Source organism: Pongo pygmaeus, chromosome 10 (assembly GCF_028885625.2).
Source record: "Pongo pygmaeus isolate AG05252 chromosome 10, NHGRI_mPonPyg2-v2.0_pri, whole genome shotgun sequence".
In the NCBI taxonomy this organism is placed as follows: Eukaryota; Metazoa; Chordata; class Mammalia; order Primates; family Hominidae; genus Pongo; species Pongo pygmaeus.
This window is the reverse complement of record NC_072383.2, coordinates 110963557-110980571: the sequence shown is the minus strand read 5'-3', so window position 1 is coordinate 110980571 and position 17015 is coordinate 110963557. Positions and strand designations below refer to the sequence as shown.

The 17015-nt window shown below is 40.6% G+C and overlaps 1 protein-coding gene across 7 annotated transcripts in view; it reads left to right on the top strand.

The window, feature by feature from the left end:
- Nucleotides 1–17015, top strand: part of HECTD4 (HECT domain E3 ubiquitin protein ligase 4) — a 225839-nt gene that overhangs the window by 62141 nt on the left and 146683 nt on the right. For all 7 annotated transcript variants that reach the window (XM_054442179.2, XM_054442180.2, XM_063647112.1 and 4 more), the window contains exons 2-7: nt 888–1405; nt 6052–6141; nt 7460–7590; nt 10920–11028; nt 11698–11836; nt 14343–14513. In XM_054442179.2, the coding sequence (XP_054298154.1) occupies nt 888–1405; nt 6052–6141; nt 7460–7590; nt 10920–11028; nt 11698–11836; nt 14343–14513 (1158 nt within the window). The remainder of the gene's footprint in view (nt 1–887; nt 1406–6051; nt 6142–7459; nt 7591–10919; nt 11029–11697; nt 11837–14342; nt 14514–17015) is intronic.

Genomic DNA, 17015 nt, shown 5'->3' with positions numbered 1-17015 from the left:
CCGGGTTCAAGCAATTGTTCTGCCTCAGGCTCCTGAGTAGCTGGGACTACAAGTGTGGGCCACCATGCCTGGCTAATTTTTTTTTGTATTTTTAGTAGAGATGGCGTTTCACCATTTTGGCCAGGCTGGCCTCGAACTCCTGACCTCGTGATCTGCCTGCCTCGGCCTCCCCAAAGTGCTGGAATTACAGGCGTGAGCCACCGTGCCTGTCCTAGAAACTTAACATTTATAACTCAAGATCATTTACTAAAGGTTTATGCTTCAATTTTTTTTCTTTTTTTGGTAGTATTATTTTTTGAGACAGGGTCTCGCTCTGTCACCCAGGCTGTAGTGCAGGGCACCATCATGGCTCACTGCAGCCTCTACTTCCCGGGCTTTAGCAATCCTCCCACCTCAGTCTCCCAAGTAGCCGCAACGACGGGTGCACACTGCCAAGCCTGGCTATTTTTTGTATTTTTGGTAGAGAGAGGGTTTCACCATGTTGCCCAGGCTGGTTTCCAACTGCTGGGCTCAAGCTATCCACCCACCTCAGCCTCCCAAAGTGCTGGGATTACAGGCATGAGCCACCACGCCTGGCTTTATACTTCAATTTTCTAAAATAAATTATGGAGTTAATTTCTGACTTTCACACTTAACTATATTCTTTTATGATTTGGGCTCTTTCAATTAGGTCTAATCCCAATTTTCATGGAAGCATTAACAGAAAAGCCAAAGGGGGAACAATTCCATCAGCAAAGAGCTGGCTTTACAGTATACATTTTCCATTTGATTGTAATTAAAATAATTTTTGGCATTGATATTTTGGGATATCATTAAACATATTTTCTTCCTTAGATGAGTTTGGTGAAAGTAATATTTACCCACTTCTCCACTGTCTTTTTCCTTAGATTTTAACCTTTGAGACCAAGAACCCGTCGGAATTAGCAGAACGTTTGCGCTCTGTTTGTGGGAATCAGAGCAATGCCTATGCCCGGCTGCTGGAATACCGCCTGAATGCCTTGCGAGGACTGTGGAATGCCCAGCGCCAGCTGGCCTTAGAAGAACAGCATGAAAGGGAAAGTTCAGGTGATGAGGAAACTTTGGCCCTGCTCAAACGCCAGGGCTTGTTGCAGCAACCTGAGCAAGCGCCCTTCACATCGAGGATGGGGCTCCTGCTGGTCTTCCCCCTTATTCAGTCCCAGAGTAGAACAGACCCCTCTCTCTGTAACATAACTGCTGAGGTGCTATTGAACTGCCTTCGTGACTGCCAGCCTTTGAGCTTGACCAAGGAGCCTGCTGACTGTCTCAATGGAATTGAAACTTTGCTGTGCTCTTGGCTAGAGGAGACTTCTGACACAGGCCGACACATCCCACATAAGCAAAAAGAAAATGCTGCTGCTGCCCTGGTGGCTTTGGCTTGTGCCAGGTAAGGAAAATCGAATGTATCATTTGGTGACCTTGTGACTACTGCCACCTGGGTTGGGTGAATGAAGAAGAGGCTAAGTATATTTGATAGAAGTCTTAACATTCAGAAGTCCTTCTTTGCTTTCAGTATTGAATTTCACAGCCTAGACAGTGCATAGATGCTTTCACCAAACTTGGCACCAGGTGCCTGAGCTGGAACCAAACTTCATGTTTTCTGTTTCTGGTATACCATGATAACATCTTAAACAGCAGAAAATGGAGAATCAACCCTTGACCTATCTAATTGTCCCTTAGATGGTTAGTGTTCTACATCAAGTAGTTAGCAGAAGATGTTATGTCTACTTCTCCTAGGAGGATGGTCAAAAATTTATAGAGCTATTAATTTTTCATACTTGTCTATAAGAAGTACATCAGCAAGCTAGTGGGCTATTACTCACCTGAACTCAGTCACAAAATTGGTCACAAATTATATTTTTGGACCTAATACTTGTTTTGATCAATTTAATTGGAAGATTTCTCAGTATATATCTAGATTTAATAATAGTACACATGGCTGGACGTGGTAGCTCACGCTTGTAATCCTAGCACTTTGGGAGGCTGAGGTGGGCAGATCACTTGAGGTCAGGAGTTCTAGACTGCCCTGGCCAACATGGTGAAACCCTGTCTCTACTAAAAATACAAAAATTAGCCGGGCGTTGTGGTGGGTGCCTGTAATCCCAGCTACCTGGAGGCTGAGGCAGGACAATCGTTTAAACCCAGGAAGTGGAGGTTGCAGTGAGCCAAGTTGGCGCCACTGCACCCTAACCTGGGCGATAGACCAAGACTTTGTCTTTAAAAAAAAAAAAAAATTGTGTGCTGTTCTTCATGTGCAAGTCATCAACCCACTATCAATAGGAAATATGCTTGGAGTTGCTTTTCTTTTTGCTTTTCTCTCTTTTCTCTTTTCTTTTCTTTTCTCTTTTTTTTGAGACAGAGTCTCACTCTGTCACCCAGGCTGGAGTGCAGTGGCATGATCTTGGCTCACCGCAACTTCCACCTCCCGGGTTCAAGTGATTCTCCTGCCTCAGCCTCCCGAGTAGCTGGGATTACAGGTGCCCAACTAATTTTTTTGTATTTTTAGTAGAGATGGGGTTTCACCATGTTGGCCAGACTGGTCTCAAATTCCTGACCTCAAGTGATCTGCCCACCTCAGCCTCCGAAATTACTGGGATACAGGCATGAGCCACTGTGCCTGGCCTATTCCTCTCTTTTTTTTTTTGAGATGGGGTCTTGCTCTCAAAGACCAGGCTGAAGTGCAGTGACATGATCTCAGCTCACTGTGATCCTCCCACCTCAGCCTCCCGAGTAGCTGGGACTACAGGCACCTGCCACCACGGCTGGCTAATTTTTCGTATCTTTGGTAGAGACGGGGTTTCCCCTTGTTGCCCAGGCTGGTCTCAAACTCCTGAGCTCAAGCAATCTGCCGGCCTTGGCCTCCCAGAGTGCTGGGATTACAGGCATGAGCCACCCTGCCCGGCCTGGAGTTGCTTTTCTAGGAATTTTATACATTCTTCTACCCATTGACCCGTATGATCACTGGCATCTGTTTGTGAGAAGGAAGTTTCACTACCTTTGTTTTCCTCTAGACTAATTGCCTAGAGAACAGTTAGGACCACAGCCTGACAGATTAGTGTCACTATTCTGTCTGTCTTCCGTAGAATTTTTTCCTTGGTTGGGATCTTCTTTCTTTTAGCCAAACATTTGTGGGAGAATTCTTCTTGGATAATTATGAAGTTCTTAGTTATAAGTCTTCTTGCCCTGTTTTTCTCTTTATAGTTTCAAAGTTGACCTTCAAATGATTGAATCTCAAGGGTTTTTTAAAGGCAAAATGGCACCAGTATTTATTGTAAGTTTCTTTGCTCTGAGCAAGCTGTCATAGCCTAGTTTTAGATCCCCTAAAACTGTGGTTTGTGAATCCTGACATGTGCTTAATTCTAGAGTCATTGTGTGCTACTGAAATAAGTTTCCTTGTAAAGGCTTTATATTGGATTGATTTATTTTCTGCATATGCAGAGACAATTTCAAGTCCAAGATCTGTTATCACTGTGCAAATTCCATTTGAGAAAATGTGCTTTTAGACAGTACTATCTTTAGACAGATTTAGGATGTTAGGAAAAATTATCAACTCTTTAGTTTCAAACAGTTTAAGTTATTAATTGTTGGTTCATAAAACTCACATTTTTATTATGTACCCAAATTCAGCGTATACCAAAAATAGTTATTGAACTTACTTCCTGTGCTGGAGATTCTAAATTTCATTCAGCAGAAATGTTGAAATGGATGTATTTATTTATTTATTTATTCTTCTTGGGTTTTTTTTTTAAATATGGTTCCTACATTTTATTGCTAATATCATGTTCTGGACTTCAGAAGTCATGTGCTTTTCAGTGTTAGATCATCTTACTAAAGTTATTAGTGGCATATTATTGAATTTTTGGGTTGATGCTCTCAAAGACAAAGTAACCCTTCCCCAAAATTATTATGAAGATGTTTATTCATTCAACCAACTAACATTTATTGAACATTTCTGATGTATAGGAATCTTGCCTGGTCTTAGGGATATAGTGATTCTAGGTTCCTTACCTCACAGAGCTTACGGTTGAATGGACTCAGGGTGAGTCATTCTGCAAAACCTTATTGCTCACTTACTGCATGGAAGGCATTCTCTTGGCGGTAGGGATACAGTGGAGAGCAGGTAGACCGTGCCTAAAATTGCAGAGTTTACATAAGAGTACGGGAGGCAGACAGTGAGCAACAAATATAGGTAAAAGATCATTGTAGAGAGGAATATTCACTGTAGGAAAAGACAGAGAGATATTTTGATAGAGAATGACTGTGGAGGTGGGGAGCAGCATTAGCTGGAGATGCTAGGGAAGGCCTTACTGAAGAGGTGACACTTGAACTGGGCACTGGATGATGAGAAACAGCCAGTGGCAGAGAGTTCCATGTAAATGGAGTGGTGAGTGACAAAACTGACATTCTTCTTGTGCTTGGGGTATCTGAGGGGACAGCACAGTGGGCAGGGTTTCTGGAACGTGACGGTAGAAGGAGAGGGGCAGGAGATGAGGTCGGCAGGGCCCAGATCACATAGGGGCTTGTGAGCCATGGAAGGACTTTACATTTTACTCTTAAAATCTGATTGAAGGCTGGGTATGGTGGCTCATGTCTATAATTTCAGCACTTTGGGAGGCTAAAGCAGGAGCATCTCTTGAGGCCAGGAGTTCGAGACCAGTCTAGGCAACATAATAAGACCCTGTCTCTCTTTTTTTTTTTTTTTTTTTTTTAAAGACATGGTCTCATTCCGTTGCCTAGGCTGGAGTGCAGTGGTGTGATCATAGCTCACTGCAACCTTGAACTCCTGGATTCAAGCAATCCTCCTGCCTCAGCCTCCCAAATTGCTGGGATTACAGGTGTGAGCCACTGCACCCAGCCAGACCCTGTCTCTTTTAAAAAAACAAATCTGATTGAATCTGGCAGGTAATAATTCCTTAGAGTTGGTTAATAGTTCTAAACTTTCTAAATGTTAAAGATTTTGCTTCTTTATTTTAAACCTCACTATTCCCCAGGAAAGTGTCCCTGTTGGGCAGATGAAGAAGCAAAAATCCATAGGAGTTAGGTGACAGGACTGAGATTGCGCAGCTGGTGAGTGGCAGAGCCAGGTTTTAGAACCCATGTGTCCCGATTCCAACTTGTTTTTATACTCTATCTGTTGCCTCCTTGCCTTCTATTAATGCTATTCTTTTGTTTTTATTCTCTGAAACTAGAGATAGTGAAAGGGGCAATTAACAGGAAGACTCTAGGCCTACTTAGTTCTGCATTAGGTATTCCATTTCTATTGGTGTTTAGGCATATGGTACCCAGCAATTAAAGCCTTGGCTAAGAGACTAAGGCAGCAAGTCGAAGTCAGCCCATCTGATATAGGCGATCATTTAGTTCAGGAAGTGTTCTTGTGGTGATTTGTACTTGGGATGCGGCCAGGTAAGTCTTGTGCATCTTAAAAGCCCCTTCTTTTAGATCTTGCTGACCATATGACAGACTTCCCAGAGCCTTGAGTCTTGGAAACCACAAGGAATTCAGGTAGTGGTGAGCCCTGTTGCAAGTATTACAACTATGTGCAGTCAGAGGGATACAGGAGCATCTCTCAGCACAAAGCATTATTTATTTGAGTATATTCCTTTTGGTCATATTGAATATGATGGAGTTTAGTTAGCTGTTTTTCCAAATGAATGAACTTAGCAAAGATTTTAAAATCAAGCCTGGAAATACTGTTAGACTCTATGATCCTCCAGAGGGTGACTTGGTGATATAGTAACCAAGCATAATAGCCACAAGTTCTTTGCGCTTGAGCAGGGGAAAATTGTTTACTTTTCCAAATGCAAGGAGAACTTCTTCATAATTGGCATGGTGTTGTTTTCATTGTGTCTTTGTGTGTGAGCCAATGGTGATAGTTAATAATCAAGTGTATTTTTTACAACACATCATCTGACTAGCAGAAGCAGAGAGACACATTTTGGAACTTTTCCGTGTGGTTAGTTAAATTAGCATTAATGACCTAAATTATTTTACTTTAAATTTTGATGATTTACTGTTCCTTCCTTTTATTTTTAGGGGATCATTGAAAACTTTCGTCCATACAGTCCATCTGTTACAGAAACAGACAGATCTAGGGTCCCTGCCTGTAGCTGACGTGCTGTATAGGTAAGTTGTCACTTTGTATCCTTACCCTCCTTCCAAACTAGGCAGATTTGTGCCAAATGCTTCCTTTATTAAGTAGATTGCTAAACTCTTATCAATTAGTGATTCACTTTGAAATAAGTATAGACTCATATTTACCTTCTTAAGTATGAATTTTATTTTTTATCTTTCCTTTTTGGAAAGTTTTTAGAGCATGTTATTTTTCATTGTTTTTTAGTTCTATGTCTTTAAAAATGCAATAGCTGGTGGGGCATAATAACTCATGAGTGTGGTAGTGCATGCCTGTGGTCCCAGCTACTAGGGAGGCTGAAGCAGGAGGATTGTTTGAGGCTAGGAGGCAGAGGTTACAGGAAGCCGAGATCACACCACTGCACTCCAGCCTAGGTGACAGGGCGAGACTCTGTTTCAAAAAATAAAAATGCAATAGCTTATAATGAATTCTGATGTAAATTTTGAGATGATAATATATTAAGGTATAGTGAAGAAAGTGAAAATCATTCATAATCTCATTACCCAAGATAACTACTCCTAACATTTTGGTACATATGCTTCCTAATTCATAACTCACTCTGTCTCTCTCTCACACACAAAAATACACATAAAATAGTATATTTTACACACACATATAATTTTTATAAACACAGCTCTGTAATTTTTTAATTTAAAAATATTGTAGCCGGGCGTGATGGCTCATGCGTGTAATCCCAGCACTTTGGGAGGCCAAGGCAGGAGGATCACTTGAGGTCAGGAGTTCAAAACCAGCCTGCCAACATGGCAAAACTCCATCTCTACTAAAAATACAAAAAAATTAGCCGGGCGTGGTGGTGGGCCCCTGTAGTCCCAGCTGCTTGGGAGGCTGAGGCAGGAGAATGGCATGAACCTGGGAGGTGGAGCTTGCAGTGAACCGAGATCACGCCACTGCACTCCAGCCTGAGTGACAGAGCGAGACTCTGTCTCAAAAAAAAAAACAAAAATAAACAAACAAAAAAATTAGCCAGGCATTGTGGCAGGTGCCTGTGGTCCCATCTACTCGGGAGGCTGAGGCAGGAGAATCGCTTGAACTCAGGAGGCAGAGGTTGCAGTCAGCTGAGATCGCACCACTGCACTCCAGCCTGGGTGACAGAGCGAGACTCTGTCTAAAAAAAGGAAAAATAAATAAAAAATAAAAATACTATGAATGTCTTTTTTGAATAATATTTGTATAAAATATTATACATCTTAGTTTTAAAATTTTGGTTTCTACTCTTTGGGGTAGCAGGTATACTTCTTGCTGAAATGGATTGTCTCAGTGTCTTTGTGATTTTCTTTCTCCCCCATATAGGCTGTTGCTTTTGGAAGGGGGGCCTGGATCTCCCTCCTGTTTGCTTGGGGGCAAACACATAGTATCATGGGGTTATGAAGACATGTTGCCTGCGCCGGATAGCAACACTGGCTCCAGTTCTGAAAATAAAGGTAATGTAAAAGTTTTTGTCCTGTGATTAATAGTAAGATGTAAATAAAGAGGTTTTAGATCACTGTAGCAAATGATTTGGCTGTGACTCTGTGTGTTCCTTTTAATTAAGAGCTCCAGATTTCTATTCAGTGTGTTCATTGTCTGCTTTATCAGTAAACGTATAAAAGCTGATACTGGTGAGGTAAGAAAATGGATAGGTTTTATTATCACAAGGAAAAGATATCATCCATACAGTCTTGCCAAGGAGCCATGAATTACTTAAATTGGCTGCTGGATGTTTGAGTTTGGGTATGATAGCCTTAAGTTGAATTTTTTTGTCTGCTAATAGAATATCAGGACTTACTGCTTGATAATATTTCCTTTAGTAATTTATTGTGTGTGTGTTAATGAGCTCTCCTGTCCTAAAAGCAAAAAATGAAGAGGTTCAAGAGAGCATGAATTGTTAACATCTACTTTAAACAAATAAGCTAGGTTAAAATGTTTTTACAGAGCTTTACAGTATTACATGTCAGTTTCTTACATTATCTCAACAAAAATGGCAGAAGCTCTCTTAACTGACTTGCCAGATGGGATAGACCTCTCCATTCACTCAGTAAAATGTCTAGGCTGCTGCCCTGCCATGGCCCACTGAACCCACAGGGCTGGTCAGCTCTGCTCCCACCAGCGGAGTTGCAGGCTTGCCAAGAGGCAGGCTTGCTCCCAAACCAGTTTGTTAATTGTAACTGGTACTTATTATTGTGATTTTATCATTAAATCTTACATAACTGATGAAATAGGAATTAAAAAAACCCAGGAAATAGTTGCCATTAAGAAGTTGAATGTTTTAGAAAAACTCCACGAAGTGAGTCTCTAAGAAACTGGTGTTCATCAGGTGTGGGATTGAGAGTCTGTTCCTCCCTCCCTTTCATTTCCCACCTTCCATGGGGCGGCCTTCCTGGGCAACCCCACCAGCACGGAGGAGAATCTAAGTGGCAGGCCCCCTCGCATCTCTCAGCCCAGGGCTTGTACCTTTCCATGGTCTACCATTTCTTCTAAACAGGCATGAGAGTGTGTGGAGAAGACGAGGCAAGGCTTTTAAATATGATTTATTTCCTTCACTAACTCAACCAGAGTCAACAGGAGTGGGAGAATGCCTGCAGTACCCAAGAAGTTCTCAGACATTATCGGCTCCATCTTACTTCTTAATACAGAACTAAAACTTCTTTCTTGATTCTCTCCTTTTAAAAAACTCCATTTGGTATCTCCCTTGGGGTAGTTTCTCACTGAGGAGGATGGCATTAAGCTGATCTGTTTGCTTTCATTTTCCTGAACCTTTGGTTTTGCATCTAGGGAGAGGATGGTTTTCTTTTTTTCTCTCTCTCTTTTTTTCTTTTTCTTCTTTCTTTTTTTTTTTTTTTTTTGAGATGGGGTCTCGCTGTGTTGCCCAAGTTGGAGTGCAGTGGTACAATCACAACTGCAGCCTCGACCTCCCAGGCTCAAGCAATCCTTCCACCGTAGCCTCCTGAGTAGCTGGGACCACAGGCATGCACTAACATGCCTGGATAATTACTTTATTTATTTATTTATTTATGTAGAGATGGGGATCTCGCTTTGTTGCCCAAGCTGGTCTTTAACTCCTAGGCTCAAGCCATCCTCCCACCACCTCAGCTTCCCAAAGTGCCAGGATGAGCCATGGCGCCTGGCCTGTTTTTCTTATAATAGTTTTTAGACTAATTTATGTAATTTTTTTTTTTTTTTGAGATGGAGCTTCACTCTTGTCGCCTAGGCTACAGTGCAATGGCGCCATCTTGGCTCACTGCAACCTCTGCCTCCCAGGTTCAAGCAATTCTGCCTCAGCCTCCCTAGTAGCTGGGATTACAAGTGCCCACCACCATGCCCGGCTAATTTTTGTATTTTTAGTAGAGATGGGGTTTCGCCATGTTGGCCAGGCTGGTCTTGAACTCCTGACCTCAGGTGATCTGCCCGCCTCGGCCTCCCAAAGTGTTGGGATTACAGGCATGAACCACCGTGCCCAGCCGCAGTGTAACTTTTAATATTGAAACATTCCACATTTGACTGAAGTTGAGAGAATACTCTAATAAGACCTGTGTACTCATCACTCAGCTTCAACAAGTATCCACTCCTGGCTAATCTTGTTTTGTTTGTCCTTTTCACTTCTGCCCCTCGACAGAGCCATACCCAGAAGGCCTTGGGCCTTAATCTAAAGATTGATGAATAAATGTAATCTATAAGTTTTAAATTAAAATGTTTAAGGTGTGAAATTAATGTTTTAAAAATGGTTACCCACTTTAACAAATTTTTTTATTGAGGAACCAATAGGTACAGGTCCCAGTTGTCTCAGATTAGTAGACTGAATGTTTAAGCTAACAGCACTTTTGGTACTAATTTGATGGTGTGACATTGCATTTCCTCCAGCTAATATGGCATGCTTCGGGTGGAAAGACTCCACTTAAACATAGTGGAGCAGAATGATTATGAAAATAAACACTGAAAGTTTTATCCATAAGCTCTATTTTAAGGCAAATTCTTTGGAATTTGAGTTACTAAACCAATTACTATCATATAGAGAGATACTCTTTTAGATCGAGGAAGACAGAGCTAAGGGGAAACATATTGCTGTTTTAAAATAGAAAAGATATTAAACTTTTGTGCTGTGTCCCTCCAGAGACTAAAATTAGGATCTCTGAATGGAAAATCTACAGAGGCAGATTTTAGTTTAATGTATATCATTAGTATATTAACACAATTTCATTTGCCACTTATGGAATACTGGCTTTGCATCAGAGAGCAGTATAGATGTATTTACCTCTATTATCTCATCTGGCCATCACTGTAACCCTTGAGGTACATATTATTATCCTCATCTTACAGATGAAGAAACTGACGTTCAAAGAAGTTCAGGGTCACTTACTGAGCTCATAAGAGCTCATGCCTCTCTTACTATGCAATTACTAATAAAAGTGTTGTACTATATTCTTAGTCATTTCAAATTAGAATTATGATTAGTCATTTCAAATTAGAATTAGGAATGACTTGACTCAGTACAAGCTTTTCAAAAAAAAAGAAAGAAAAACATTTGGTGGGCTAAACCTCATTCCCCTGCTGGTAACTGTCTGACCTTATCTTGGTCTCTGGTCCACATGCATTTTGGATGTTTGATTTGGGGGTTCAAGCCATCTTCCCTGAAAGTCACATTGAAGCTCTTATTTTAGAAGTGAGAAGTAATCTTTCACTCAACCTCCTAATGGCTTTTTCATTAGAAAAAGCATGTTTATAATTTCAATAGAAAAAATATATATATAATTTACCTGTGAAAAAACGATTTCAGATGCTGACTTGGGACGCTGTCTCACGGCAGACGGTCTTTACCTGTATACTACTAACTCAGTTGGAAGAGGAGTAAGCAAATTGGGGTCTGGATTACATGGTACTCTCAGGTCAGTTGCATGGAACTTCCTGAATGATTGGGCTAGAACATTTTCCTCCTTACATAAATCTCTGAAGAAGACACTGGGGGTAGATTCCAACTCCCCATAGACTAGTAACTAAATAACAAGTCTGAACTAATTCAAATAATTCCAATCTTCTCTTATTGCCACCTTTCCCCATCTTGTTCTGTTAATGTATTTTAGCCTTGTTTTGGCCCAGAAGAGTTTGGTAGCCCCCAAGATCATTGTTTCCAGCCAGAAAGTCCTCTGTGATCAGTATTTTTGTAACAATATCAGTGACTCCTCCATGTTGATAAGTGGACATTTTTCTACTTAAGTCTCTTTGAACTTGGGTTTGACATTGGATTAACAAGTGATTTTCAGTCGGGATATAAGATCTATAAACTGCTGCCAAAAGAAACTACAGTTTGAGAGTCTTGTATACATTTAGATCTTTTCCCCCAACTTTTTCTCCCCTCTAAGTTATTGCGGAAAGTCAATATTTGCTATAGTTTGGCAGTACTGAAGTTAATGTAATACATTCACTTTCCTTCAGATGTTTTACATACTTACTCATTTTTAAAAATTAGGTCGAAAATGTTGTTTGTGTCTGTTGTAGCTTGTGTGGGGTTTCTGACGTAGCCAGGTGATTCAGCCTGTCCTCCGTTCATTCCACAGAGGTTTTGTGTACTGCCGGAACGAGGAGTTGGAACCAGGATGGGTGGCTTTTGGCAGCGGCAGTCTTCTCCACCGGCCTGTCTCTTTCGATAATAAACCTCACTCCCTTTTCCAGGTCATTGACCAGAACACCCTTCAGGTAAACAGAAAAACAAGGCATTTTTAAAACATATTTTAGAGGCAATAAAGAAAGTTCCTGATATCATCAGAAGTAATAATAATACAGTTGATATATTTTCCTCCCAGAGTGGCATCCTTTTAATTGTTATAGTTTGGGCATTCTGTTTTTTATTTAATGTCTTAGACTTTTCCCATATGAACTGAGTGAATGTGTTCTCTAAGTTTCTGCAGCCTACAACAAACTTTTTTTTATAATTAAGAAAAAATTCTAGGCAGTCAAAGATGGTATAAATACTAGCTGGTTTTTTTTGTTTTTTTTTTTTTTCTTTTTTTGAACCAGATCTATTTTGGGAAGGCATCATTTCCTTATTCAATTTGTTCTAAACAGCCTCTCTGTGGGAAAGGGAGCTTTGAAATGAGTGTAGAGTAAAATCATTGTGTGCTAGGGATTGAGAGCTTGGCTTTAGTGCTCTCGTAAGCACTCTGCCACAGCACTTGCTATATTACACTGCAGTTACCTGCTTTTCTGTCTGACTTCACTGACCATGCACATCTTTAGGTATGGACCCTGTCCTACTCATCTGTGTATCCTTAGAACGTAACACACTGCCAGACATTTGACTGATAATAACAACAATGATGGTAACTACCATTCCTCAGTATCTCCTATGTGCTAGGCCCTGGCCTAAGCAATTAACATACACTTCCTCTTCCTACCTGTGAGGCATTACTATGTAGGTTTATCTTACAGATAAGGAAACTGAGGCTAGGCACCTAGTAAGCATTCAGTAAGTGTTTATTGTTGAGTGTAAGAATACAGCTCAGAGTGGTTAAGTAACTTGCCTAAGGTCATACAGCCAATAGTAGCAGCAGCAGAACTTGAACCTTTGGTTCTGTGCCCAGGAGTTTGAACTCTTTACACTGCAACTTTTTGCCTTTCAAACAAAGTTGGATTAAATGATTAGAGTTGGCATCTGTGGAGTGAGTGCTCTGAGAGTAGTCACATCTAGAAATTAAGTGTAATGTTACATTTCTTCTTGTTTGTCACTCAACTGCCTGTCCTAGAGAACAGGGACTGAATCTTGTTCACCACTGTCATCTCCAGAGCACATAGTAGGTGCTCAATAATTGTTGGATGAATAAAATGAACAAATTAACAAATAGATGCCCAATTAACCTAATTTCTTGTCACAAGTGCAGACAGATGAGAATGTCTCATACTTATTTGAAATAGAAGTTATAGGACTGGTAGTTAAACAGATGTTAAATCTCAAAACATGATTTACATTTGAAATAATGCCGGGTTCCTCAGTGTTGTTGCAGAAACTTTGACACTGTCCAAGAAAACAGGGCTGTAGGTCACAAACTAGATATGTGCATTGCAATGGAGCACTTTGGGGATAGCACAGGCCAATTAGAAGCTGTCAACTTTCTAGTCTTCCTGGCACTGTAGGTTCAAAGTATGGTTACATCAACTAAATGAGTTTTTACTTTTGAGCTAGACAAAACAGGTCTGGAAAAAAGTTCATGTGAAATCACTTGAGGGGTCAGAGATTGCCTTGGGAAAACTAGTTCCCCCTCCCAAAGTAATGGGGAATTGAACATTGTTCTTACTGTTCTCTGAAGGCATCTGACTTTCTCTAATTATTTTTATTTTGAGTTTCTCAGCTCTTCTATTTCTGGGTTTTTTTTTTAAACCTAGCCAGCAGGTTTTTGTGGTTCTAATGTTCAGTCATTTTAAGTGCTTGTCTTTGGCAGTAAAAATTAGTATGTAGCTACATATTTAATGTGAAATGTTCCAAAGCTTATTCATTATGCTGAAACAGAAGGATGTTTAGTATTAAAAACACATGCCTTCATGTTTAATATACAGAATTGGTGTTTGTCTTTTCCTCCTGATGGACTTGGTGAATTTCAGTAAGCCCTCATATGCTAAGTTAGGATCTGTCATGGGCCTTTATATTTTTTACTTTGTTTCTCCTTCTCCCTCTTCTCAGCTTTTCCTCTTGGCTTTCTTTTGCTGTCTCTTTTTTCCTTCTTTTCATATTCATTAAATAACTTTGAGTTAGGCTTTCCATTAGGTACTGGAGATATAGAGGTGAATAAGACACAGTTCTTGTCCTTTAAATAAAATTATCATAAATTCATTTACTAAAGAAATTTCAGAAAGTGCTGCTTCTATAAAACTTTGTTTTTAATAAGTGTTAGATACAACACATATGCATAACAGATTCAAAGTGTTTAGTAAATACTTCTTCCTATTAAAAAGTAATTTGAATTAATCCCAAGAACCTTTTCATCTGTTGCATGGCTGTTCATATTTATTCTATTGCCCATTGTATGAACTTTTATATTTTTGCCATGTAATTTGTGTATATTATTATTAGAGATAAATATCCGTTTTATTTTGACCAGAAAGCCTAGTGAATTCTCATCTTGGACATAATGGCATTAATGATGAGCTGATAGGATTAATCAGAATTTATATGTGGCTCTAATGGAGATTTCCTCCCTTTCATGCCCAGGTGTGCCAAGTGGTGCCAATGCCAGTCAATCACCTCCCCATTGGCAGCACCATGAGCACTGTGCACCTGTCTTCAGATGGCACTTACTTCTATTGGATCTGGTCTCCTGCCAGCCTGAATGAGAAAACACCAAAGGGACATTCTGTCTTCATGGACATTTTTGAACTTGTGGTAAGTTTAAACTTTCTTGCTTGTGTCTTTGCAGAAACATTTCTGTTTGCTTTCTTTTTATATTGGTGTGCAAAGGGCCTAAGAACCTTGCAGCATATATAGTGTGTTCAGTGTTTCCTTAAAATTGATTTTTCTCTTAGATGTCTTTGAAGGTTTCTTTGTTTGGAGTCGTATGACAATAAGTAGAGCCAAGCTTTCTGAAGGTTAATCTGATGACTGGAGATAATATTATTTAATGTGTAGACAGCAGGGTTTTTAAGTAGAAATGCTTACGGGCTGTTGGAAATGTGGGGCAACATTACAGTAGCAAGAATGGGTCTACAGATAGAAATTGGGAGTCTCTGAGAGAGATAACAACATTGTGACACGTCATTTACCTTTTAGATATTAGCCAAATGCTCACTGAGAGCCAAGTGTGTTCTGTCTAGGTGGTGGGAGTACAGAGATGGGCAGGGTGGGCAGCGTTCTTGCCCAAATGTGATGAGTATTCAGGCCCCAGAGTTGGGTGGATTGATGGTGATGGAGAGACATAAACATTAACCATAAACAAGTGAGCAAATAAGTGCACAAGATAATCGTAGTTAGTGAGGGAAAAGTAGTCATATACCAGATGAAGAGGCTGGGGAGTAGGTGAGGGAAGAACATTCCAGAAAGAGGATACCACACGTGCAAAGTGTCTGTGGCAGGAGGCAGCATGTTTTAGGGAGAAAAAGTGGGCCAGAGTGGCTGGAATGCAGAGAGAGGAGGAGGGCTTGGGGTAAGAAGCAGCTGGGAGCCACAGCACTTTAGATCCACACCGTCCTGCACAGTGGCCGCTAGCCATATGTTGCTATTTAAATTTCACTTGAAATTTAATAAAATTAAAACTGGAGTTGCATAGCTCTAGTGGCCACAGTTCAAGTGCTCAGTAGCCGTATGGCTAGTGGCTTCTTCATTGAACAGCAAATATATAGAACATTTCCATCATGAAGAATGTTCTATTGGACAGAGCCGGTCTAGGTAGTATTTGTAGAGACTTATAAAAGAACAAATTGCCCCAAGCCAGGTCTGTGACAAAACCTGTTTTCATGACGTAATTTACAGTCTCCTTCTGGGAAGAAATTAGCATTCCCGTAAAACAAAACAAAACAAAACAAAACAAAAAACACCGAAGCAATTTTCTAATAAATTTTAACAGGATTAAAACATGTTCTGGGAAACCAGTCATCCAACCCAGCAGCGGACTGTCACTCAGGAGTCTCGTAACCTTTAACTGTGCATGTTATTTTTCTATTGAATCTCACAGTGTCCTCTAACCATTATCTTATAAAATGTCCCTGCCACAGTGAATCTTTGAATTGGTCTGCTAGAGATTGAACATGTGTTCATAATCGTCAGAAAAGCTTTTTTTTTTTTAATTAGTTTTTAAAGAGACTTACCAGCTGTTTAAGGAATTTTCATTTAGGTCTTGGCTGAGCACAGTGGCTCATGCCTGTAATCCCAGTGCTTGGAAGGCTGAGATGGGAGGATCTCTTGAGCCCAGGAGTTTTAAAAATGGAGCTGGAACTTAAAGTGGCAATGTTTGTCTGAAATGACAGTGCTCCTGCTCTGTCAGAGACCAGCCTGGGCAACATAGCGAGACCCCGTCTCTGCAAAAAAATACAAAAATTAGCTGGGTGTTGTGGCATGTGCCTGTAGTCCCAGCAACTAAGGAGTCTGAGCAGTAGGATCACTTCAGCCTGGGAGGTCGACCAGAAGGTTGATCGGGGTGGCAGTGAGCCCTGATTGTACTGGTGTACTCCAGCCTGAGTGACAGAGACAGACCCTGTCTCAAAAAAAAAAAAAAATTTTGGTCTTTAGCCTAAGAATAATGGGAACATTGAAGAATTCCCTGATTCTCTGATATGCTTTTGTTAAATTAAAAGAAAAAATTGTATCAAAAAAATCCACACACTTTTTTTTTTTTTGGATACAGGCTCATAATGAAAAACAGGAGACCCTTGCCCCACTCCTCCAATCCCAGCATGCTCTTCAGGCAGTCATATTCTTCTGGTGGTGACCTTCATATCCCTAAGTAAAATGCTTATATTGCTGTTTCTTGATTTATGAATGCCAGATATAAACAAAGTTGATTTTTCTTTCTTTTTTGCTGTGATAGATGAGGGTTTGTCTCAATTCTCCCTCTTTTCTTTTTATCCTTCCTTTTTTTTTTTTTTTGAGAGAGAAAGAGAGGGTCTCGCTTTGTTACCCAGGCTGGAATGCAATGGCACAGTCATGGCCCATTGCGGCCTCAACCTCCTGTGCTCAGGTGATCCTCCCACCTCAGCCTCCCAAGTAGCTGGGACTTAGGCGTGCATGACCACACCCAGCTAATTTTTGTGTTTTTTTGTAGAGACAGCATTTCACCCATGTTGCTTGGGCTGGCTTCAAACTCCTGAACTCAAGTGATCAGCATGCCTCGGCCTCCCAAAGTGCTAGGATAACAGGCCTGAGCCACCACACCTGGCCTCCCTCTTTCTTTTC